Consider the following 26,554-nt stretch of genomic DNA (forward strand, 5'->3'; position numbering starts at 1 on the left):
ATGATAGTGCACTGCAGGATTATACCACAAGAGTGAACCATTTGAAGATGCACAGATTCAAACTAAAGTAAGCTCAAACCTTGGGGGGATTTAGACATGTTAACGTCATACCAAAACCCACAATAAACAGCATTTCCCAAAAGCTTTCATACATCTCGCAATGCACCCAAATAAAAAATCCATTATTACCAATACATGCAGGCTGAAAATAAAAATGCATTAAAATTAAGATAATTGACAACTAAAAAGAAGGGAACATGGAATATGGGAAGGGTCCACCTGATTGCATTCTCCAAAGGATGCAGAAAAGGATGTAAACAGGATGCAGCAAAGAAACAGCAATTAAAAAAACATTTAATTTCGTTTATTTATTTTTTTTTTGAAGAAATTATAAATATACTAATGTACAAAGTATAGTAAAAAGCAGCTTTGGAAGATAACTTCTTCAAGGTGACTTGGCACAGACACTCCTCCAATCTTAAGTGCATGTTTTCATTAAGCTGCCCGACATATCCACTGGGATTCCAATTATCTCTTCTTGAATTCTAAGTTCAGCAACACTAGGCAATCAACACATAGGTGAAATAATGAGCATTTAAACCTGTGCAGATTGTAATCTGTTTTTAATTTCTTAGAGAATTACAGATTTCAGATGTTTTGTGGCATTTCCTGTATCACTTCTTCAGTGAACTTCCTGTAATTTACAGAAGTTCTCTGTTACACTCCATGCAGGTTTAAGTGCTGATTATTTCACCAATTATCTTTATTTACAACCCCCCCCCCACAATGCCTACCATCAAATCAAGCATTCTTGCTGGACAAGAAGTCTCCATTCTTGGATATGCCATGATGGGGAAATGTTTTAGCATTCATCAATATTGTGGCAATATGAGAAGCCACCTGTTTTGCTGAAATCAGGTGTCAACTTGAGGAAACCAGTTAATTCTTGCTTCAGAAACATCTCGATGATGCAGACATATCATTGTTGTCTTAAAAGAATTAATTTTGATATCGCATGACATTCTATAACCTTAGAAATGAATAAAGGTTAACTGAGCAGTAGATGGGGAATTTCAAGTGACCAATGATGATAAAAAATTTTGCTTATTAGAAAATCTGAAAAAGTAAAAATTTTAAATGTGCTTCATCACCCAGAAGTGCCTGGAATAGCTAGCAAAAATTTGCTAACATATCAAAATCTTTCAATGTGTGCAACGTCTGGAAATTTAGATCTCCCAGAAAGGGACTCTAATTAACATCAGTTGTTTTGCATGCAGAAGTGTAAATTTTTTAAGAATCTTTAAATAAAAATCATATTATCAAGATATTTGAAATATAGTACAATAAAGTGCAATGAAGTGAAAATGTGATTTAAATACATGCATGTTGATTTAAATTTGCATATTGTTATGCAATATTCTTTTTTTGAATAAACAATATTTTTGTGGACACCATCCAATAAGGAAATGTACCTAAATTTTTTTTTTGTTGTCACATTTCTTGTTTGGTCGATGTCCACAAAAGTACTATTCATATTTCGCTCCTGACTTCTGAAATGGGCCAATACAGTCTTGTGGTTGTGTTGGATAGAAATCTACTTTGTGTTGCTTGCACCTTTAATTCAAAAGGAAATTTTCTCTAATCCCAGTGAGAGTTGTCTGCTTTTCAAGAACACCCCCCACCATAAAGACAAAATAAAAAATAAATTAGAAGTAAAATGATAATTGGAAAAAATAATTAACTAAGAAATAATAAACAGGAATTACTAATACTAAGGCAAGTAAAGCTATCAAATCCAAATGAATATAAATTCAATGATGTAGAAATATGTATAATGTAAGCAGAATTACACAAAGTGTAAAAATAAAGTACAAAAAGAATGAGTCAAGAATGGGGGAGGGGGCTTGGACAAATTTTGTCAGCTAATTTAGTTTTCTCCATCAATGGGATCAGTATAAAGACTTCATATTTTGAGCACTTTTTTTTCCTATGCAATGGCAAGCTGCTCATCTCTACATATGAGCTGTGAATGGTGGATGTTCTAAAGCAGGGGTACTTAACTTTTCTGGCCAGGATCTAGATTAAGTTTGGAAGTCAGCTTTGCAACTCATGGTTCAGTTTTCAATTAATAATACATTTCCTTTATTACCTTTATTAATGCCTACAAATTAAGTGATTAAAACAATTAATGCTTAGGAAACTGACTAATAAAAATAATTATATTGAAATATCATTAGTTTACAGTTGGAACTATAAACTAATAGTACCAACTATAAATTAATAATCAGCTTTACAAAATAATAGTTTTGGTAGTAGAAGACTTAGTCCACTATTCGTGTAAGATTAGTGTGGCCAAATCAGCATGCTTAAATTCACACAGCAAGTGGGGAGTGGGGTGAACTTTTGTAGGAATCATTGAAGAGGATCATAGTGATCCACCATAAATAGCACGGTGGATCAAAAACCCATATGTTAAGAACTCCTGTTCTAAAGGCTCCTACAGCTATCCTAAGACAATTATGGATGGGATGAAGCTGCATTAAAAGCTTTTCTGGTTAAGTCATCTATGACATGAGGGTGTATAGTGATCTACACCCTCATGTCATAGAATCTGTATATGAAACATGATGGAATCTGTATATGAAACATGATGGAATCTGTATATGTAACATGCTCTATACAGTTAAGTTCTGTATAAAAAATTAGGCTTGAGAATTGAATTTGATCTTTTAACTTTATTATTTGTTCTCCCAAATCTCAATACCAAACTTGTGTCCTTATTTTGAAGCCTGGTCTATTTCTGTAAGGGCTGTCCAGTTTCATTCGTCAAGTTATATGTAATGGTTAAATTAATTTTACACTACAAACAAAAAGCATCTGAAAAATAAAAACAAAAGCCAAAAAAAAAAAAAAAAAGGAGTAAAAGCTCTAAAAAGAAAGAAAATCATACAAATAAAAATAAATCAAAATTGTTAATTAAATTAATTAATACATTAATTGGTTCATTTATATTTTAAACGTCTGAACAGGCATTTAAAATAAGAATATATACAGTCTCATTAGACCAGTTGTGAAGCTTGGAATTAACAAGCAGAGACGAGAGTTGTTGAGCGTGTTTGAGTGTAGAATTTTACGAAAAGTTTTTGGTCCATACAAGATGTTGATGGATCCTGGAAGATCAGAATGAACCACGAGCTTGACAATCTTATTCAGGGTGCAGACATAGTAAGATTTGTGAAGAGCCAGAGACTTGCCTGGTTGGGACATGTTATGAAAATGGATGACAGTAGAACAACTAAGAGTATAATGAAATGGAAACCTACTGGGAGAAGGGCGGGAGAAAGACTGCAGAAAAGATGGACGGATGACGTAGAAGACTTAAAGACCATGAGAATAAGAAGTTAGAGAAGTTTAACTTTTGGGAGGGCATACTGATGGAACACATTTCAAGAAGGCTAAGCCCCACCCTGGGTTATAATGCCAGAAGAAGAAGAATTTGTTCTCCCTGTCATACTTCAAGTTGAGTATATTTTAAAAAGATGAACTGCAAGAAATTCTGAGATAAATGATACCACTTGAGTGATGGAATATGGGTATAGCTGATGATGAATAACATAGAATAACAGAACCACAGTGTGAAAATAAAGTAACTAGAGTGGTATAAAAAGAACAAGTCAAGAATGTGTGGCAGACTTAATTTCACTGAATTTTAGAGCTTGTTTGTTTGTTATTTGGTTTTTAGGAGCATTAGCAACTAAGGCCATATTGCTCCGGGGATATTCCCTGACCTTTCCGCATCCTCCGTATTTGGTGGTCACTGGTTCGAACCCCGGTCTAATCAAGAAGCATGTTCTACGCACTGCTGCTCCTGCCCACCTGGCTACGGAGGCGCCTGAATTTTAGAGCTCCTCAATGGAATGACCTAAATACACATTAGTCTCTTCATAGTATTTGGTGTGATTTGCATTAATTTGTTAATTCTGACAGCACAAAATGCATAGCACTGAAAATCGACCCCTATGAAATGGCTTCTTTCTGTAAAAATGATCAAGAAATGACATTACAGTAACAAACTTGAAATATTCTGCTGCAGAGAAAACTTTGGACAAGGATTAGTATTTGGCCTTAGGAGTCCCATGTTATATAGCTCAAAACACTAAATTTACTAGAAAAACTAATAGAAAAAAAAAAAAAAAAACATTAGGAAATGTTTGCATTTGCTCTTTTGCCAGAGAAGCGGTGTAATTACACTATTTTAAACACTAAAAAAACCTGCAGATATTTATAAAAAGAATTCAAGTGCATTTACATAATATTTTCAAGCATGTGCTAATACAGAGTCCAGTCACAATATTATGATCCCCCCCCCCACCAAATGCAGACATCACACACCGCAAGCATACAAGGCTTGATGTTCGGCATCCATGAACACAGTAACAGCCTCTGTCATGGGCAAAGCACGCGACCTATCAGACCTGGAAAAAGGCATGATCATCAACTAACAGGCCAGGGGTGCCAGCATTTCTGAAACAGCAGACTTCGTGAAATGCTCATGTGCTGCAGTGTGCAAGTGTATCAAGACTAGATGAATGGGACAGTTTTGATGACTCAACGTGCCAATTGTGGGGCCTCATACGCCATTGATCCCAGAGGTCAACATTGGCTGAAACGGTTGGTCAGGACTGATCAGCACATTGTTTTTTGTTATTTGTGAGCATTAGCAACTAAGGCCATATTGCTCCGGGATATGCAGTGGTCATTCCCTGACCTTTCCGCATCCTCTGTATTTGGTGGTGACGGGCTCGAACCCTGGTCTAATCCAGAAGCGTGTGCTACACACTGCTGCTCCTTCCCACCTGGCTACGGAGGTGCCTCCGATCAGCACATTACTGTTGCTCAACTGGTCGTCCAAATGAACCATGGGGCCACCTGAAAGGTCTCCAACATGAGAGTGCAGCGAACCCTGTTGAGCATTGGGCTCCGGAGCAGATGCTTGGTGACAGCACCCATGCTGACGGCCGTTCATCGCAAACAACGGCATCAGTTTGCACAGCAATACCGACACTGGACCATGGTCGAGTGGCAATGGGTGGCCTTCTCCGATGAGTTGCGGTTTTTACTCTACTGAGTGGATGGACAGTGGCATATTAGTCGTGAAACCTCTGAGAACAGACACTCGGACACGACTGTTGGCAGAAGGCAGGCTGGTAGGGGTGGCGTTATGGTCTGGAGAATGTTTTCATGGCATGGTTTGGGGTCTGCTGATACCTCTGGAGGGCACCATGAATGCGAATGGTTACCTATCGATCGCCGCCGATCAAGTACACCCATACACGTTGACCGTGTTCCCTGGGGGGGGGGGGGGGTATCTACCAGAAAGACAATGGGCCATGCCATGTTGCCAGAATTGTCCGTAAGTGGTTTGAGGAGCACGACGAAGACTACAAGATACTCTCTTGGCCCACCGAATTGAAAATTTGGGGAATTCTATGGGACCACCTCGATCAACACATCAGATGGATGGATCCTCCACCAAGGAGCCTACAGGAACTCTGGGGTGCACTGCAGTTTGCACGGTCACAGATACCTGTAGCAACCTTCCACGGACTTATTGAGTCCCTGCCATGGCGGCCGGGCTGCTGTGCATGCTGCAAAAGGCACATTCTGGATACTAGGTAGGTGGTCATAATGTGACTGTACCCTGTATGTATCCTATAAGGCTTACGTATGATATAAGTAAAGATACATGCTTAATGAAATCTGCTAAAATAAAATTTTTAAATTAAACCCCTTGTTACATACCAATAAGCACTGCCGTCGGTAATGAGCTAACAGAAGGGAGTTTAAGCCTCGCCTATCTCCAGGAGACTTAGCTATAAGTGCTGCATTTAAAATACAGGCCTTCACAAGATATGGTAAGGCTTCTTGAAACCTATAAACATTGTTATAGATTTTGAGAATTAAAGTTTCATTTTAAGAATTATTTAATTAAATCTAACAGCAAATTTTCAAATTACAAAAGTAAACAGCAAAACTAACTAGAGCAACAGGTGCAATTTAAAACTTCCAAAAGTACAGAATATATTTTTACTGTAAATATTTATTGAAAGCCTTATGTAAATATAATATTGTGATGATAAGCATAGTATTGCTGGTGATTACAATGATATTCAAACAGTTACTTAATGCAAATACAGTCAGAAAAAAAAAAAAAAAACTCAATGTATAACTTATAGCAGCAGTTCACAGGCCTCAGATAAAACAGATTACTGCATGATTAGACACTTATAGCTTTCTTTCATTTTTCTGAAAGGAACTGTTAGTTGCAGATTGCATAAAAATTAAACTAGCAAATTTAAATTTTATATTTAGTCTTCACCTATGAAGAATTTAAAGGAATCCTTTCTCTTTAAAAAGTAAGCGAGCAGCACTACTCTCTTCAAAGTGTTGTGAGCTCGATTAAAAACGGACAATTTGTTTTATGTGCAAGTAAAGTGCCATTAAGAAAAAGTGCTTTTTGATTGACATTGTTTTTTTAGCAATAAACAAGATGTGTCCAAAATTTTAGCAATTTCTGTAAGAAGTGCACTGATTTAGATCAGACTGCATGAGCAATTCAAGCCAAAACAATTTTTCCCCCTTGATGGTCCTGTAGTATTGACATATAATACAAATCAAATAAGTACAGTTGAACTTCCCAAATCCAGAAATGCATTGTCCAACACCACCACCAAAGAATCAGCAACTTCGTTCCCAGATTGGCAATAAAGATTTCACCTCTTAGCTATAAAAGGTTTACTACCAACAACAGTGGGAAATTTGTCAGGTCACAGAATTGTTTAATTGTTACTCACAAAACAAGGTTTGCAACTCACTAATAATAAGCAGATCACTCAGTTTCTTCTTATACTTTGAGCAAAAGCATTAGACTGAGGTAACCATTCAACTAAACATGTTTACTGTTTAGTGAATGTTTTAGAATATTTTAGATTATAAAGGAGAATGGGCCTGTGGTACTGGATTCCATGATAAGGGAATAATAATAATAATAATACTGTATATCCAGTGGATCAGTAACTAGATTTAAACTCTAGTTACTGATCCACTGGATGTACAGTATTATTATTACTCCCTTATATCTTAGATTCTTTGTAAACAACACTGACAACTTTCATCTATTTGTATTTCCCACAGGCTGTTTAAAAGAATATCAAGAAACCCAGATAATTGTGGCCTTTTGATATTCATGCACAGCATTGGTGATTAGTAAGTGACTCAAGTCAACAATAATCTAATGACTCAAGCTACTGATCAGAGATATGGCCACCTAACTGCCAGTGCTGATACTGATAGTCAACATACCAGTACCTCTATTTACAAATGGCTGGATCCAACTACATATATCATCCTAAGCTTCAAAATATACAAACAATTCAACCTTGATTTGGCAGGAATTTTATTCTACTATGGCACATCTTGTTCCATCATTTATCCCTTTAAAATCAGTCAAAAGCTGATACTGAAATGCAATTTCAGTATAAAGTGAGGGAATTTTCTCAAAAGAGATACTGATTATCTCTAAATAGTACAGGAGGTTGACAACTGAAAGTGTCCAAAATAATGTTTGTCAATTTAAATCTAAAATAAAATGTTTAAATTTTTTAAAAAAAATTTAGTACTTTTTTTTTTGTCCTTAAATCTCACATACTGCATCAGCTATGCACTGCATTTTAATGATACATTTGTAATTCAATGCATAATACATTAATACAATAATAAAAATAGCAGTGAAATCAACCATAATTTATCCGTAATTAAACTACAAAAGTAGTATGAATGGCATTGATTCATTCATACTACTTTTGTAGTTTAATTATGGATAAATTATGGTGCTGACCGGGCTAGCCAGGTGGGTAAAGTGCCTGCTTGGCAACCCAAAGGTCGCAGGTTCGAATCAGAGTAAAATGCAAAAATAATTTTGGGAGGTGCATTATGGCCACAGAAGCCGATGCGCCAACAACTGGGAAAAAAAAAAAAAAAAAAAAAAACACTTTTGTAGTTTAATTATGGATAAATTATGGTGATTTCACTACTATTTTTATTGTGTATTACCAATCTGTAACATATTATCCATTGTAGGGTTTAGTTTATCAGTATTACTACTATATACACCAACTGGAATCTCTCATATTGTGAAATTATACTTCACAACTGGGGGTACTTATCTGCCCATTGATGGTAGGCCAACTAGTCTTGAAATGGTGCTGTCTGGGCAGCAATATCCCTTGAGAAGTAGTAACAATAGTCTTCTCTATTGGTGAAGTTTTAATTGTTCGAAGTAGTGCAATACATGGCAACTCGTTGTGAAGTCACAATATGAGATACAATTAAATAGATGCCATTCATATTACTTGTGCTACAAGTTTTATCTGTAATAAAACTTGTAGTTTTATTACAGATAAATTATGGTGACTTCAATGCTATTTTTATTGTGTATTACCAATCCGTAACATATTACACCTTGTAGCATTTAGTTTATCAATAATAGATTAATGTATTATGCATACATTAATTACAACAATGCACAAAGAAATAAAATACACAACATTGTGATTTTTCCAGTACAGGCAACCCCTGTATAACAGTACTTTTACAACACGGTTTTGCTATAACACGACTGATAAATTGTGGCAATCTTCACACAACATGGTACTACTACAACAAGGTTTCGATCTAACACGATATTTTTGAGCTTTTGTACTGGGAAAACCCTGCTATTATATTAGATATAATTTTCTACATTTCCATTCCTTTTTGTGAATCCCTGCTGTTGACTCGCTAGTCGATATCACCTTCGTGATATTTTTCTAAAGCACATTTCTGGAGGTCACTACCATAAAACAATTTGCACTTTCCAGTTTATTGGTCTTCTCTGTTAGTGTAATCAATTATAAATGGTTAGTAAACTCAATCTTCTTGCATTTGCTATAGTACCGATAGCTGGAATTCTGTGGGTTTTCACATAATTATGGTGAAATTTGTTTCCCCTTCCATGAAATATTCAATCATATAAAAAAACATAAATAAAATTTTCAGAAACATTACTTCGTGTTTGTTGCAATTTGTGTGTGCCCTATTCTTTGTTATTAATTGCTTATCAATTTTACTGTTTTAAATTTTATAAAAAAAAAAAAAAAAAAAAAAGCCAGTGAACAGAAATATCAATTAGTATGTACATACTACAATACTCTTAAATTACAGGTGAAAACCTCATACCTTTTTAGTAGGACTGTTAGTCTCAACACTCAATCACAATTGATTATAATATGAACTTACTCCCCCTCCCCATACATAGTCGTAAATAAATCAAGTTAAAATAGCTTTTAATTAAAATAATCATGCCTTCGACTCTCATATCACGTCAAGGGAATCGGAAAGAATTACGTAAAGACGGCGGCCACCAACCTCCAAAAAACCAACCAACGTCATAAGCCATCATGAGAATTGAAAAACAATTGTAACAAAATTCTAAAAATGACGAAACAAATTAATTCACAGATACAAAAGTGATTCACGAACGATATCCCACCCTTTTATATAAAATTAACGAAATCTGACATGAGATTATTTATATAAACCAATGTATAATTACTATTCATGCACGTGCGCAAGCGTCCAAGGGTCCAAAATATAAGGTCTGCGTATATTAATAGATTTAACACATTCCCGCTGTTCATTAAGAACCTTCAATTCATTAAAAAGGAACACATATCCATCAGTGATTGCATGAAACGCAAGCTCAGAGGCACCCGTTCTACCTGCCCTAACTGATGCCACATGCTGCTGTATCCTTACCGAAAGTAAATTTTGGGTCAAGCCAATATAAGTAGAATTGCATCCACCACAAGAAATATTGTAAACAATATTGTGAGCTTCCATGGTAGAAACTACATATGCCCTATATTTCAAGATGGCATGAAGCTTATTCATGGGTTGTGGAACAATCTTAAATTCAGTGTTCTTGAATACGTTAATAAATTGTCTATACCAATGCTGTACATACTTTTTTTTTTCTTTTGTTAGTTGTTGGCACATCGGCTTCTGTGGCCATAATGCACCTCCCAAAGTTTTGGGAGATGAGATGCATTTATGGAAAATTTAAGTATTTTGCACCGTGCAAGCTATCACCCTTTTACATATAAAAGGAGCATTATTTTTATCAGTTTCATAATGCATATAGATACAGCTCTACTCAAGAATCCGTATTGGATGAGCTCATGGAACTGAAAAAAGATTTTTAAATAGGGGTTATTCATTAGTACCATTATGTAGATTAGTCAACAGGCGAAATATAAATTGGAGACGGGTACAACAAATGACAGGGCAGATCACAAACATTTTATTAACATATTCAAGAACACTGAATTTAAGATTGTTCCACAACTACATGCCGTCTTGAAATATAGGGCATATGTAGTTCCTACCATGGAAGCTCACAATATTTCTTGTGGTGGGTGCAATTCTACTTATATTGGCTTGACACAAAATTTACTTTTGGTAAGGATACAGCAGCATGTAGCATCAGTTAGGGCAGGTAGGACAGGTGCCTCCGAGCTTGCGTTTCATGAAATCACTGATGGATATGTGTTCCATTTTAATGAATCTAAGGTTCTTAATAAACAGTGGGAATATTTTAAATTATTAATTGCCAAAACATTAGAAATGAGATTGAATGTTAACTCTCTTAATATATGCAGACCTTATAATATTTCGGACTCGTGGATGCTTATGTGCATGGATGAATAGTAATTTATACATTGGTTTATATAAATAATCTCGTGTCAGGTGTCATTAATTTTATATAAAAGGGTGGGATATCATTCGTGAATCACTTTTGTACTTCTTGTGAACACAGTAACAAACTGAATAAGGTGGTCTCTTAAAAGAAGTTAAAAAACAGTTTTAAAGTTTAATTTATGTGTGAATTAATTTATTTGTTTCGTTGTTTTTAGAATTTTGTGACAATTGTTTTTCAATTCTCATGATGGCTTGGGATGTTGGTTGGTTTTTTGGAGTTTCGTGGCCGCCGTCTTTCCGTAATTCTTTCCGATTCCCTTGGCATGATATGAGAGTTGAAGGCATGATTATTTTAATTAACAGCTATTTTAACTTGATCTATTTACAACTATGCACGGGGGGTAAGTTCATATTATAATCATTCGCGATTGAGTGTTGAGAGATTAACAGTTCTACTAAAAAGGTATGCAGTTTTCACCTATAATACGTATGTAAGCGTAAATTTATTTTTATTTTGCTAACTGGAAAATATTCTTCCGATTTTCCCATATCATTTAAAGCAGGGGCCCCCACTGTATTTTGTTGGGAAATCCCTGGGTTAGGTTCTGTGCTATTGAACTTGTGCTTGTTTGAGACAACAAAAAATAATTGCGACTTCGAAGAGATTTTGCTTAGCTGCAATGACGAGGAAGGAAATTAAATGAATGTACATTATCTGACATATAAGTATCACAGTTTGTAAGGTAAGATGTTTGTTCAGCTATTACTACTATAAAAATTAAGTTTCCATTAGTGATATATATGGGGTCCGGAAAATTTTCCACCGCGTCAGTTTATTGCATTTTACCGTTTAGAAGCAATGAGATGTGTTTGGTCAAATCATAAAAAGTTATTTTTTATTTAAGTTTCTGCCTTAAGCTATGATTAGCATATTTTTGGAATTCCATGAACTGTAAGAGAAATAGTACGAAATAATAAAAAAAAAAAAAAAAAAACACATGTATGGAGATATGTAATTTAATAGGTAGATTATGTATTTTAATAGTTACATGTATCACAAAAATAGTAAAAAATCCATTATTTGAACAATATAACAATTGGTTAATTTTAAACTAAACTAATAGTAAAAAATACACATTAGGTGTCATAGTACACTGCAAAAATTCAAAATGAATGTTTATGCAATCTTCAGAATCAGTCATGTTGGGATAATTAATTACTAAGAAACTAATATTTACAACACAGTATGTAAATTATTAATAAGAAATATTATGCGCTATACCTCTTAGATAATCAACAATATCGCCCCGTTCATCGTGTGCACTAACAAGCCTTTTAATTCGTTCATCACAATCGCGATACTTCTTTTTTTGTTGCCCGGATCACTTCCACTTAAATATTGTTCAATGCGCATTTCGTTAATACTTTGTTATTTTTTAATGCAATCGATAAATTTCCAAATGTTGGGATGATAAGCAGCGACTCGTACCTCAAATCCTCCATGCCACCCTTCAACAGAATTATTCGTTCTTGGTTATCCTTCAAGAACAAGCTGGTGTACATTCCACATTTCATGGGAATACTTTGGTGGTCGACGAAGATGTCGTCTGGTTGGGCATTCAATCCATGTATCCTCAAAATAACCAAACAACTTGTTGCGATTCTGGAGGAAAAAACACCATTTTCACACAAATGTTCAAAAACGACCATCTCAATAGGAGTGGGCACAAATGCAATTGCTGCCAAAATTCACATATTTAAAGCAAAATTAGCATCAGTTTCATAACGTTGTTTCAATCCATTATCCTGAATGGAACGAAAAATATATTGTGAAAAGTGGAAAAAACAATCCCGTTGCGAAGCGTCAGGAAAAACTCTTCTGCAAGCATTCATCATCGACGTCTCAAAATCTATAGTTATTGATTGCGAGGACATAGCTGGTTCCAATACTTTCAGCTGCTGTAGTAGAGATACATACATTTCTTCAGACTTGTTAGGCAATAATGCATAAACTAATGGAAGCGATATTTTGTCCTTGAATCGTATACAGCTGATAAAAAGTAAGGTAACAGTTTTGAAAGTCCCACCGGCATTCCAGTGTTCACTTCGCACTAACAACTGCAAATTTCTTTTCATACTGAAAATTAACATACAATTGTCCTCGGGTCCAGAATAAAATTGTAGAAACAATTCTCCATTGTGTGATGTTTTATATTCTTCTGTAAAAACTGTCTCTACGACGTGTTGGAAGAACTGGTCCATCAAAATTTCGATTTCTTATATTTTGGATCGTTCGTTTCATTGTATCTACATTTGGAAGCTTAGGGGCTGCTGTTGGCTGCTACAGATTTTCGAAACATTTGAAATAATATTATGAGGTGTATTATTTGTTGTTTCTGCATAAGTTCGAATGGTATCAAGAAGTTGTGCTCCTTCCATGTTTTAACGATGGTGTTATCTACCGTAGTAACTCGAGCGGCACATTTGGTTTTTCGGTAATTTTGACACTTCCAATGAATTTTTGTTTCACTTTGCCTGTCTTTATAAAATAAATGTCCACTAAAGCACAATTTCGGTTTTCCTTTTTCTGATTTCAAAAATTCCACCAACATGATGCGTTCACAAACTCAAAAGGACGAAAAAGTTGTGATTGTAAGAGATTATAAATATATAAGTACCTCCCTAATCGGCATGTCCTATCTCCACTCCCGTAAAACATGCTACTTAAGTTAAAAATAAATTTATATAAATTATATGTATTCCTGGCGATATTTGTAGGCTATAAATTGTTTATGCGATAAACTGACGTGGCGGGTAAACTGCTAGCAATTAATTGCTGGCGATAAACTTTCCTGGACTTAGTCTAGGAAAGTTTATCGCCGAAAGTTTAAGAAAATTTAAGTTTATAAACAATTTATAGCCTACAGATGATCACTAGCATATTTTATTGCCAAGCAGTACATATAATTTATATACATTTATTGGTTATTTTAAATTGAAAATAAGGCTTTTCTATAGGAGTTATTTAAGAATTAAGTGCAGTTAAAAATGGAAGTTATATGCTAGGTATACATTTCCTAGAAATACATACCATTTTAGGTGCTTTAATTTAATTGCCTGTTATTTTCCAAAATTGGAATTAGGGGAGTGGGGCTACGGTTAAAACATGGAAGGAGCACAATCACTGTGGAGACGAAGCAGGAGTTGAGGCAGCACAACTTCTCGATACCATTCGAACTTAGCAGAAACTACAAATAATACGCCACATAGTATTATTTCAAATGTTTCAAGAATCTGTAGCCAAGCAGCAGCCCCCAAGCTTCCAAATGTAGATACAATGAAACGAACGATCCAAAATATAAGAAATCGAAATTTTGATGGCCCAGTTCTTCCAACGCATCGTAGAGACAGTTTTTACAGAAGAATATAAAACATCACACAATGGAGAATTGTTTCTACAATTTTATTCTGGACCCAAGGACAATCGTATGTTAATTTTCAGTACGAAAAGAAATTTTTGTACTGAAAATTTTTTTCTGAAAAGAAATTTGCAGTTGTTAGCACGAAGTAAACGCTGGAATGCCGATGGGACTTTCAAAACTGTTCCCTTACTTTTTTATCAGCTGTATACGATTCAAGGACAAAATATTGTTTAGTTTATGCATTATTGCCTAACAAGTCTGAGGAAACATATGTATCTCTACTACAGCAGCTGAAAGTATTGGAACCAGCTATGTCCCCGAAATCAATAACTATAGATTTTGAGATGAATGCTTGAAGAAGTTTTTCCTGATGCTTCGCAACGGGGTTGTTTTTTCCACTTTTCACAATATATTTTTTGTTCCAGTCAGAATAATGGATTGAAATAACATTACGAAACTATTGCTAATTTTGCTTTAAATATGCAAATTTTGGCAACAATTGCATTTGTGCCCACTCCTATTGTGATGGTCGTTTTTGAACATTTCTGTGAAAATGGTGTTTTTCCTCCAGAATCGCAACAAGTTGATGATTATTTTCAGGATACATGGATTGGACGCCTAACCAGATGACATCTTCGTCGACCACCAAAGTATTCCCACGAAATGTGGAACGTACACCAGCTTGTTCTTGAAGGATTACCAAGAACGAATAAGTCTGTTGAAGGGTGGCATAGAGGATTTGAGGAACAAGTCGCTGCTTATCATCCCAACATTTGGAAATTTATCGATTGCATTAAAAAAGAACAAATTATTAACGAAATGTGCATTGAACAATATTCAAGGGGAAGTGATCCGGGCAACAAAAAAAAAAAAAAAAAAGTACCGTGATTGTGATGAACGAATTAAAAGGCTTGTTAGTGCATACGATGAACGGGGTGATATCGTTGATTATCTAAGAGGTATAGCACATAATATTTCTTATTAATAATGTACATACTGTGTTGTAAATATTACAGTTTCTTAGTAATTAATTATCCCAACGTGACTGATTCTGAAGATTGCATAAACATTCATTTTGAATTTTTGCAGTGTACTTTGATATACCTAATGTTACAATTAGTTCAGTTTAAAATTAACTAATTGTTATATTGTTCAAATAATGGATTTTTTACTATTTTTGTGATACATGTAAGTATTAAAATACATAATCTACCTATTAAATTACATATTTCCATACATGTGTTTTTTTTTTTAATTTCTTACTATTCCCTCACAGTTCACAGAATTCCAAAAATATGCTAATCATAGCTTAAGGCAGAAACTTAAATAAAAAATAACTTTTTATGATCTGACCAAACACATCTCATTGCTTCTAGACGGTAAAATGTGATAAACTGACATGGCTGTAAATTACTAGCGATAAACTTTCCTAGACTCATATATACAGGGTGATTCACTACCCAGTGTGACAAACTTGAAGGAGGTGTAGGGGGAATGAAAACGATCGGAATCACATAGCATTGCAGGGTTCGAAATGTCTTCGTCATGCGATAGAGGACGTTGAACGGGAGGTCGCGTGAACAGCGATCCCGCTGGAAGTCAGCATTTGCAAACCGGTTCCCAAGGCAGTAGGATGGACGAGTATTCAAACGTTGAACTGTCCAACATGCACCTCGCGTATGGGGCTGTGGACTGTAATGGGCGCGCCGCGCTTGTACCAGGAACGTTTCCCGCACGTGTGCACAGATAGTTATGTGAGACTGGTTGTTTCACGAGAGGTACCATGAATCAAGAGCGAACGACGAGGACGCCAGAAAACGAGGAGAATGTCCTGTCTTGCAGAAGGCAATCTGAGTAAGAGTACTCAAGCGATAGGCCAACAATTGGGTATTCCCGAAACCACTGTATGGAGGATACTGTCAACAAACCAAATGAGTTCATACCATCTGGCTCCAATGATTGGAGCCTGCGGATTATCCGCTCCGGAGGACTTTTGCTACTTGGTTTCTTCAACAGAAATGGTTTGCAAATGCTGACTTCCAGCGGGATCGCTGTTCACGCGATCCTCCCGTTCAATGTCCTCTACTGCATGATGAAGGCATTTTGGATTTGGACCATGCCATGCTACACGATTCGATTCCGATTCGTCTTTGTGCCCCCCCTACACCTCCTGCAAGTTTGTCGCACTGGTAGTGAATCACCCTGTATAAAGAAGGATGTATTTTTGTTAGTTTCTGAAACATAACCCCCCCCCCCCTTTGTACTGGTTCTTAGACCCGCATAACATGGTTTCGCATTACACGAGATTTTGTAGGAACCAAACTACTGTGTTATACGAGGGTTACCTGTATTGTGTGAATCATAAAAAATTAATAAAATAAATATGTGATTAAATTTGTAGGCTGGCAAAGTGATCACATTTTTTGATTCAAGTCTAAAAAAGACACTTAAACAATATGTGCAATCATTACATGGAATAACTTGCCGCTATCCCCCAAATAATCTGTGGGTGGGGGATAGCGGCAAGTTATGCACTATTCCCATTTATATTATAAAGTATGTCTGCCAGAGGCAAAAGTTGATGACACTGTAGAGCAGATATCATCTTTTCAGGGCACAAATTGGAACTAATGACATTAAGAGTAAGAGATCTGCAGATCTATTCAAGTACAGGTCAATGTTGAAAAAAACTCACGAGTTAGGGTTGAATGTGAAAGTGTCTGCAATTCTGCCCAGACACGATAGGACGGAGTATATGATAAGAGCCTTGTCAATCAAATTTTTTTTTTTTTTTTTTTTATGTAAACCCCAAACACGAGAGGTGTTAGAACCTATAGTACTTAGTACCGTGCTTAGGTTGAAGGTGGAGAAGACGAAAGAAGATATTTGTTGACATTGGACTTGAACTTCTGTAGACTGTCATTTTCAGGAAATACGTATGAAGGAAGGTTGTTCCAGAAAACGGCAGTTCAATGAATAAACAAGGAAGATGAAAAGTTGGTTCTGTGAGTTTGAAGTTGGACAGTAAATGGACGTTGGCTGGTGGCGGCACATGTTCGGACTGTTTTGAAAGAGAGAGCAGGAATTATAGAAGCTAATTCAGAAGAACAGTGCCTGGAAGTATCTGTAGAAGAGGCATGCAGCAGAAACAGTACATCTATTAGACAGCGAGTGGAGAGACTCTGTTAGAGATGAGTCATTAATTAACCTAACTGCCCTCTTCTGAATGGAATCGAGAAGCCTGAGAGAGGTTTTGGGGGCAACACCCCTGATGTGGGAACAATATTCCATGGCAGGGCGGATTTGCGATGTGCTTGTGCCAAGAGAGATTAGAAGTCAGGGTAATCCCCAAAAGAAATATATCATTTTGCCTAGAAATCGGAGTGTCACTAAAGATAAGCATAGGAGCAGAAGAATCCTTTTTTGCGAGATATAAGACAATACTGAGTTTTAGAAGGGTTGAAATCAACTAAGTTGTCTTTGCCCCACTGGAGAATTACACGAAGATCACCATTTAAGGAATTGGTAGCAGATTTTCGAGAAGTTTAAGCTGATTGAGCAGGGCAAGGTTTCTCAAAATGGAAAGTGGAATGCAATGTGCTATCATTGGCAAAACTATGGATAAGATTTCCAGTCAATGGAAGGTCATCAATATACAAGAGGAAAAGAGTGAGGTAAAGACCTGAACCTTGGGGGACACCGGCATTATTGGAGAAGTTAGAAGGCAGAGAGCCATCTACCATCACCCTCAGTGAGCGATCAGAGAGAAAACTGGATAACCAATTACTAAAAACAGTTGGCAAACCATAAGATGGAAGCTTGTTTAGAAGACCTTTATGCCAAACACGATCGAAAGCCTTTGAGATGTCAAGGGCAACTACTTGTGTTTCACCGAACCTTTCCATTGAATTAGTTCATAAATGGGTAACATAAGCCAGAATATCACCAGTGGATCAACACTGACGGAATCCATACTGGCGATCGTTGATCAGACAGAAGGTTTCTAGGTAGTTTAAAATTTGGCGGTTAATTTATTTCTCCATTACTTTAGAAAGAGTAGAAGTAATTGCAATGGGACAATAATTGGATGGGAGGGATTTGTCATCCTTTTTTTAGGAACTGGCTGGATATGAGCAAATTTCCAAGCAGAAGGAAAAACACCTTTAGAATAAGAAAGTGAAAAAAGGCGGCAAAGAATAGGAGTAAGTTCAGGAGCACAGGTTTTGAGAACAAGTGGAGAAATACCATTGGGACCTGGAGCTTTCTTAGCATCAAGATTCGCCAAAATCCTTCTGACATCCTTTTGACAGAAGACCACAGGAGGCATTGAATGGAGCGTGTTGGGAATAGTGGGAGGTGTTTTACCAAGATCGTTAATGCATGAGTTGAAAGAAAAATGGGATGCTAGCAGGTCAGCTTTATCCTTGGCTGAAGTGACAACAGAATCATCTGGTTTGGACAGAGATGGGAAAAAGTTACGGTCAATAGCTTTGGCAAGAGACCAGAATGCTTGGCTACCATTAGGGCAAGAAGCAAGTTTTCTACTCTTAGCCTGTTCAAACTCTAGTTTGGACTGGTTAATAACTGCTTTACAATTGTTGTGAGCTTTGGTGTAGGCAGAAAATGAAACTGAAGAATTAGAAACAAGCCAATTATGATATGCAACATTCTTCTCTTGAACAGCCTTAGCACATTTATTGGAAAACCAAGGTTTAGATAAAGGACAAGATTTTAAAGTTAGAGTGTGGGATAAAGGATTCCATTCCTGCAAGAATAATTTCACTGACACGATCTGAGCAAACGTTGACATCAGAACTTTTGAAACAGTAATCCGACCAGGGAAAAGAAGAAAAGAAGTCTTGCAGGTCATCCCATTTTGCATTCTTGTAATGCCAAACAACACGAGGTTGGGAATAGCAATGAGATAAAGACAACTACTCAGTAATGGATTGTTAAATGCTCATTCTGTTATTTGAAACAATCAAAAAATTCAGTAGTTTTCAATTGGCTTACTAAATGAATAGAATGCACTAAGAAAAGCTGCTTTAAGCACTGATTTATCTGATTTTTCTGAAAAAAAAAAAAAAAAAAAAACCAAACAATTCAATGATTTCATTAAATTGTACTCATTATTGAAGTATAGCACAATATTAGATCAATACAACATGACACATACATAGTCATTTCCCTCAGGCAGTTTGGGTATTTGAATCTCCTAGACATTCAGTGTCTCAGACATTTTTGGGCATTTGGTGATATTCAGTTAAAAATTTTCACTCACTGACCATTGTTACTATGCTAAACGATTCTGGGTCTTCACTAAAGTAATTTTTCCCTTCAAAAAATTATAATGTACTGTGTGCTATATATTTTGTGCTTTTACACGTACTGTACATTACCTTTCTCTTGAGGGGGGGGGGAGCCTACTATTGCACAGTACTATGTACAATAAATTGCAGTAAAAATAAAAAAAAATTTTGGAGCATTTTCATGGCAAGGAAGCAACAAACCTATATTATATGGAATTACATTTTTATTTACAGTAGGAGCTCTGAAGTCTGGCAGACTTATTAATTCTTATTAGACTTATTAATATATTAATTCTGAAACAGGTGCAGTTTTTAAGAATTGTTAGCATATATGCATACGGCACCTATTGTCTTCACTAAGTTCATCGCACGTAATAACTAAACTTAGTGTAAATAAATCCAAGTGTAAATCCTACTGTAAATAAAAATGTAATTCCACATAATATAGGTTCTACTGTAGAAGTGCTTTTAGAAGGGGCATGTCGAGCCACTACAATTTTCATAAAATTCAAACAGAAACCCAGCAATTATTTTTTTGCCCTTCTCTCCACGTGTAATAATGTAGTAACCCTGGGCTTAGGGTAGGATTTAAGCTGATACTGTACCCATTGGTTATGTAATAACTGAGAGCAAAGAGTAGGAGAAAGCATTGAAGTTAAACATAAGGCACTGGGGTGGGAGGGTATCTATCCAGTTATATTAAAGGAGTCAGTAAAGGAAGTAAGCAGGCCCTTAGCCATGATTATGAGGGCATCCTTGCACTCAGGGGAGGTACCCACAGACTGGAGATGTGCAAATGTATCCCCAATTCACAAAGGGGATTGAAAGGTGACATTGGCTGTTGACATATAAAAACAAAAACATGAGCAATTACAGACCTGTTAGTTTAACTTCTGTTTCACTGGAACTAATGGAGTCACTGGTTAAAGAAGCACTGCAGGATCATCTAGACAAGACTGCAGTTATAGTTCAGACATAGCATGGGTTTGTTAGGGGGAAGTCTTGCCTGACCAATTTGATTGGATACTACAATGTGGTCAATAAAGGAACTGAATGCAAAAAATTATTTTGATATCATATATATGGATTTTAGAAAAGCTTTTGATACTGTTGCACATGGAAGACTACTGTACAAGTTGGAACAGTATGGCATTAGGGGCAAGTTGCTACTATGAATAAAGGGATGGTTGAGTGGGAGAAGACAGAGTGGTAATCAATGGACACTGCTCTTCATGGATTAATGTTATTAGTGGTGTCCCCAAGGGTCCATGTTGGGCCCACTGTTGTTTTCTGTATTTATCAACGATAATGACGAAGGTATATCAGACTTAACGTCGAAGTTTGCAGATGATGCAAAGGTTGGAAGGGTTGTTAATGATAGTAGTATGCTACTGCAATAGGATCTAGAAAAGATGGGCTGAGAAGTGGCAGTTGAAGTTTAACACTGACAGATGCAAAGTACTGCACATAGGTAGCAGTAACCCCTGTACCAACTGTTCCAGGCACATTTTGTATTATAAGTATATGGTGCAAGAAAGTCAGACTTTTATTGTACCAACAAAAAAAAAAAAAAACAAAAAACCATCCTCTTACATGTTTCCCTTTTTGTGCATGGGTACAATTCAGGAGGACTATATTAATATCTACAAACCATCCATGCAGGCAACATATTATATCAATTACAACTCCCTCGCTAAAAGAGAAAACAATCCAGTCTATAATTCTTCACCATTAGTTTGAGTTTATGCCCCTGGTCACAACATCATTTAATATCACGAAACTTTCTCCTTCATTCATTATAATGTACTATCCTCTCTAGGGTACCTAGTTACCAAGCTCTGTACAAACCCACATACACAAAATCTCTACTCATATGTGCAATCTCACCAAGAATACTCCTGCCTTAACAACAGAATTATCACCTCCTATCTCTACAAGCAATTGTTTGATAAATCAGTGACAGCACACTATGGGATGTATTGATCATTAATGACACTATGACATTTTGTCATATAATATACAATAAGCCAACTTGCTAATGTAGTGTCTATATCGTTCTTTGCACTGCATAGGAAATTTCATACCTGCTTGCATCTAACCTTTAAAGCTTTTCTTTTTATACCATTTTTAACCCAAACTCTCCAAGTGTGAAAGTTATTTTGGGAATATTTTCACAGTGCAAAACCTTGCATTTGGCAGAATTAACCTATCAAAGTATCTTGGCTATGGTCATTAACCATAATACCATAGTAACAATTATACCATCATAACTATTATTCACACCTGCTTGCATCTTAACCCTCAAATCTTTCTTTTCATATCATTTTTAACCGAAACCCTCCAAGTGCAAAAGTTATTTTGGGGATATTTCCAAAGTGTAAAACTTTGCATTCAGCAGAATTAACCTATCTAAGTTTCTTCCAAAACAGCATAACTTGCCAATGGTCATTAACGATTGTACCAATCTTCGCATCATGCTTTGTATCCTTTCGCTGGTCCAATCACCGATCCCCAAGGGAACTCAATCCTAATCTTAGCCCATTAACCACAGCCCTCTGCATCTTGTCATGTGGCCATGCAATAATCTGCAGATTTCTACAATCACAATATGGTCCAGCTTACAGCAATTTCTTATGTGGGTATCAACTCAAATCCAATATAAGAATAATACTGTCCTGTCATAACAGGACAGTATTATTACAGTATTAGTAAACAGGACAGTATATTTACAGTATTAGTAAAAGTCAAAAGATGCAAGGAAGCTAGGCTTTTCCTGCATTAACAAAACAAAACAAAAAAAAAAAACCCTTTGTCTATATAACCTGTATCACTTTTATACTCTTCTGGCTGCCAAAAGTACTAATCCATTTACCCTTAAATTTTGACAGACTATTAACTTCAACTACCCAAAAAGGAAGTTTATTCCAGTAATCAACAGTATGCTGACCAAAAGTAAACTTTCTGAGGTCCAGTGTATTAGTTTCTCTGTACTTCAGTTATGCCATCTGGTTTGTGTCCTAATGGATTTCAACATGAAAATTCCACCACTGTTCAATTCCCACTAACCTGAAGCCAAAAAGAGATTTCTATAGGTGATGGGGGATTGGTAGGAGATATCAAAATCAGAACTGATCCTAAAAAGAACTTTCTAATGGATTAAAAGAGCATATTTTATAAAACTGGTGTTAATTTGACTTTCTATGTACAGCAATGTCCAAAATTTCCTTGTGGAGCAATCTGAAGCATACATCAATTTATATACAGAAATAACAATCAAAGTTATGGGGGGAGGGGGGGAAGCTGAATATCTACTGGTTCAATTTAAATGAAATATGGGATTACTATGCAGACTTATTTTCTCTTAAAAGACCTAAATATAAATTTAAATTTATCTAAATCTATTCCATTGGGTTGCTGCATGTGGATTGTGGACAGACAGAGAAATGGATGTTACATGGTAAAGACAATACATGCTTTACACAAATGTGAACAGAACTAGTCAAGTTTTATTTTAAGTATTTATAATAAAAGGCACATTCTATTATCAAATAATGTACCTTGGGGGTTAAAGCCTTCTTGCCGTACTCAGAAGTGTTTACCAAAATCTGATCACAATGTTCATGGGATGGGTAGCCATGAAATGTGTGTAGGATTTCTTTAATTTTGAAGGGGGAGGGGACAGGTGCACAGGGAAGGATGTGAGTTAACCTACTGGCAATGCAATCTGGTATAAAGGTCCAGAGGAATATTCTGAATAAGTGAGAAAATTCTGGTAAGGATCAGAATTTTCTCACTTATTTATTTTTGTAAAGGGTGAGAGTGGACTATGAAACTGGAATTGGAGTAAAACCTCACAAGGCCCAATAAAACATTCAGCACCATCCAACTTTTCCTTTTTAAGTAATACACAAAACATACTTTGACTTACAGTAATCTCTTTAAAATCTGGTACCCTTGGGGATTTAGAGAGGTATATCAAATGGTTGAGTAGTTTCAAAGAAGCACATTTCAATAAACAGTAAGCACAAACAACTGATCATATTTAGATCTGTAAACATGACTATTTTGTCATTTCATTTGTTTCCTGTGGGCAACAGTATTTAAACATTGCATTATCTATGAAACAGGATTTCATGGATAATGCACGGGTCTTATTCTCACAGCAGAACAAACTTGCTTTTGTAATGAGTTGCCTAGTATTGTATTACTTTTGACAGGTATCTTTAGCAATATTACAACTGTGGAAAATGATTTTGTATACAGGTGAAATACGAAACAATTGTTTGAGAGCAGTGCAATACCAGGACAACTTTTTTCAAAGGCCAGTTTGTTCTGTCATAGAATTAAAACTATTGCATTATCTGGGCAATTAAATCCTGCTGGCTGCAAAAACAGATTAAAAGTTAAGATAGTCCTGCAGGCATCTTATAATGAGAAAAATGTTACTTTTCTTCCATTATAAGTTGCCTGCAGAGAATGTGTTTGTTGATAAAAATACCAGACTGATGTCTTAATATTTTTTGGATTATAAAATGTTGATTTTTTTTTTTTTTTTTAGAAAGTGTCAAATTTTACAGATTTAACTGTATATACATTTATTTGGTTGGTGTGTGGGGGAAGGAACCAGGATGTAAAACCATAATTGGTTTTTAAAGCTTCCCCAGATCAACAACCCCCCCCCCAATATTTGATGTCAATCTGACATTTCCTTCTCACGTAATACTCAAACATCTGAAACTAATTTAGGTTTCTGAAATACATCAGTTTGTCAAATACATCCTTTACATTAGCATTTCAACAAACTGGCAATACAACAAATAACACTAAACATGTTCACGTGACAAGACAGTATTTTTAAAATCAAGCTGAACACAAGCAGCTTATTTTTTGGCCTCTGGTGTCCAGTACAATAGTGGCGGACAAAAAAAAAGCTGCATCACCTTAAAAAAAGTAACATTTGTAGTGAAACATATAAGATATTGTTTGATTACAGTCATTTTGTTTGTCACAAAACAAAGGTATTGCATCAGCCATTTCTATAAATACGGTGTTGGAATGGTATACACGCTCATTAGTATCCTGTTTTGTGGAGGTGTAAGCATGGCTCCATATGTTCAGTTGATACCAAGGAAAAAAAAAAGTGTAGCTGTTGCTCTGTCCCAGGAAGGGCTTTCTACATGTGCTATTGCTGATAAAATAGGCTGCACCAGTCAACAGTATCCCGGATGCTGAAATTAAAGCGTGAAACTGGCGATGTGAAGAGAAGAAATGGATCAGGCCGTAAGAGAGTGACTACGCCTTCTCAAGATCAAGACAGCTATTTGAACAGCTAATTTGAACAGGCCTTTGTAATCGCCATGCTAGTGCTCCCGATCTAAAAATGGACTTCGAGGTGGCCTCTGGTTTTGAAACAAGTGTAAAAGATGGCTTTCGGAATGTGGTTTGTATGCCTATCGGCCCAAGAAGAAGCTTTTGTTGACCCAAACAAATGTTTCATGGACAAAAGAGCAATGGGATGCCATCATGTTTCCTGATGAATTGAAATTCAACCTGCATGGCTTGGATGGGAAGCGATATGTCAGAAGTCGAAAATCAGAGGGATACCATCCTAACTGAATAACACCGACTGTAAAGTTCCCTGCCAGTCAGATGGTGTGGGGATGAATAACAAGCAAAGGGGTGGGACAAATTAAGTTTATTAACAGAACAGTGAATACAGAAACCTACACTGCTATCTTGGAGGAGTGCCTGAAACCCATTATTAGGGATCACCACAGTCTAAAACTGCATTTTTCAACAGGACTCGGCACCTTGCTACATAGTAAAATTGGTAAGTTTTATGCTATTTAGATTTAACGATGAGTTTGTCTTCTTGTCTCAGAAGGCTTAAAACATACTTACACCAATGTTTCCCCTTGTTTTTCTTCCTTAAGGTGCAGTCATACCTCAGAAATGCTGGAATTAGTGTTGGACTGGCCCGGATTTGAACCCTATTGAAAATTGCTGGTACATAATGTTGTCTAAAATTGCTCAGAAGAAGCCAACAAGTAAGATTCAGATGCAGGAGAGCATTGTAAGGGTGTGGTACCACAAAATTGGGTCAACCGTATATCCAGAAGTTGATTAACACTATGCCAGATCATTGCAAGGCTGTAAATGCAGCTCGAGGAGGAACAACAAAATAGTGAGGACTTATTTTTCTGATTTACAGTACATAATACTATTACTTTAACTTGTAAATTCAGTTTGTACACGTAAATGCAATAAATTGTATGTTTGGTTGCCATGATTTCACATATTTCCATTAATTACACATTTTTAACCTTTGTAAAGATATTTATGACAATTAGGTATATCAGGTGGAGTCTTTTTATTGGATTTCATTCTTAGAGATATATATCCCATCTAACAAAAGCATTTCGAACATTTCTGCAACCCACAATGCAGCACAACACACATTAGCAAAATTCACAGGTGATGTGGTTTTTTTTGTCTGCCACTGTATATTCTTTGCAGTTCAAATCTTTAAGTATATCTGAGCATGCAATCTAAATTTTAAAGTATTTACACTAACATTTTTTAAAATATTTTTTTTTTTATCAAACGTGTTGGGAAAAAAGACATGTTTAGCTCTTTAATAAATAAATAAATAAAAAAAAAAAGTATAATTATTACATAAAAACAATTTGCCTACTTTTCTGTATGATAATTCTCAACACCAATGATGAAGTGAGTCACAAGCTGTCGAAACTTGCTATAATCCTCATGCCAGCTTAAATATGTTTGATAGTCGCTCTCTTTAAGGCTGTGTCTTAGGGCATCTAATTTACGATGGGCTGTTAGCCGGATGTGATTTCCTCTGTAATATAAATAAGGAATGTATACATTAACTACTTACATTTTATTGCATAATTAAAAATGTTTTGATTAATATAGTAAGCCCTTATTTATCCAGCCTATTCTAATCTTATTTATAACCGGAAAATTTTTAAATAAATATATACTTGAGTAATCCGATTCTTCAGT

At 35.9% G+C, this 26,554-nt stretch overlaps 1 protein-coding gene across 1 annotated transcript in view; it reads right to left on the reverse strand.

The window, feature by feature from the left end:
- The window catches only part of LOC150080108 (ubiquitin carboxyl-terminal hydrolase 25-like), a 364,983-nt gene that overhangs the window by 12,249 nt on the left and 326,180 nt on the right, over positions 1-26,554 (reverse strand). The window contains exons 21-22 of the mRNA XM_090381833.1: positions 26,223-26,387; positions 5,803-5,932 (exon numbers count right to left, since the gene is read on the reverse strand). Of these exons, the coding sequence (XP_090237959.1) occupies positions 5,803-5,932; positions 26,223-26,387 (295 nt within the window). The remainder of the gene's footprint in view (positions 1-5,802; positions 5,933-26,222; positions 26,388-26,554) is intronic.

Source organism: Mastigoproctus giganteus, chromosome 9 (genome assembly GCF_048544385.1).
Source record: "Mastigoproctus giganteus isolate SK-2022 chromosome 9, ASM4854438v1, whole genome shotgun sequence".
NCBI lineage: Eukaryota > Metazoa > Arthropoda > Arachnida > Uropygi > Thelyphonidae > Mastigoproctus > Mastigoproctus giganteus.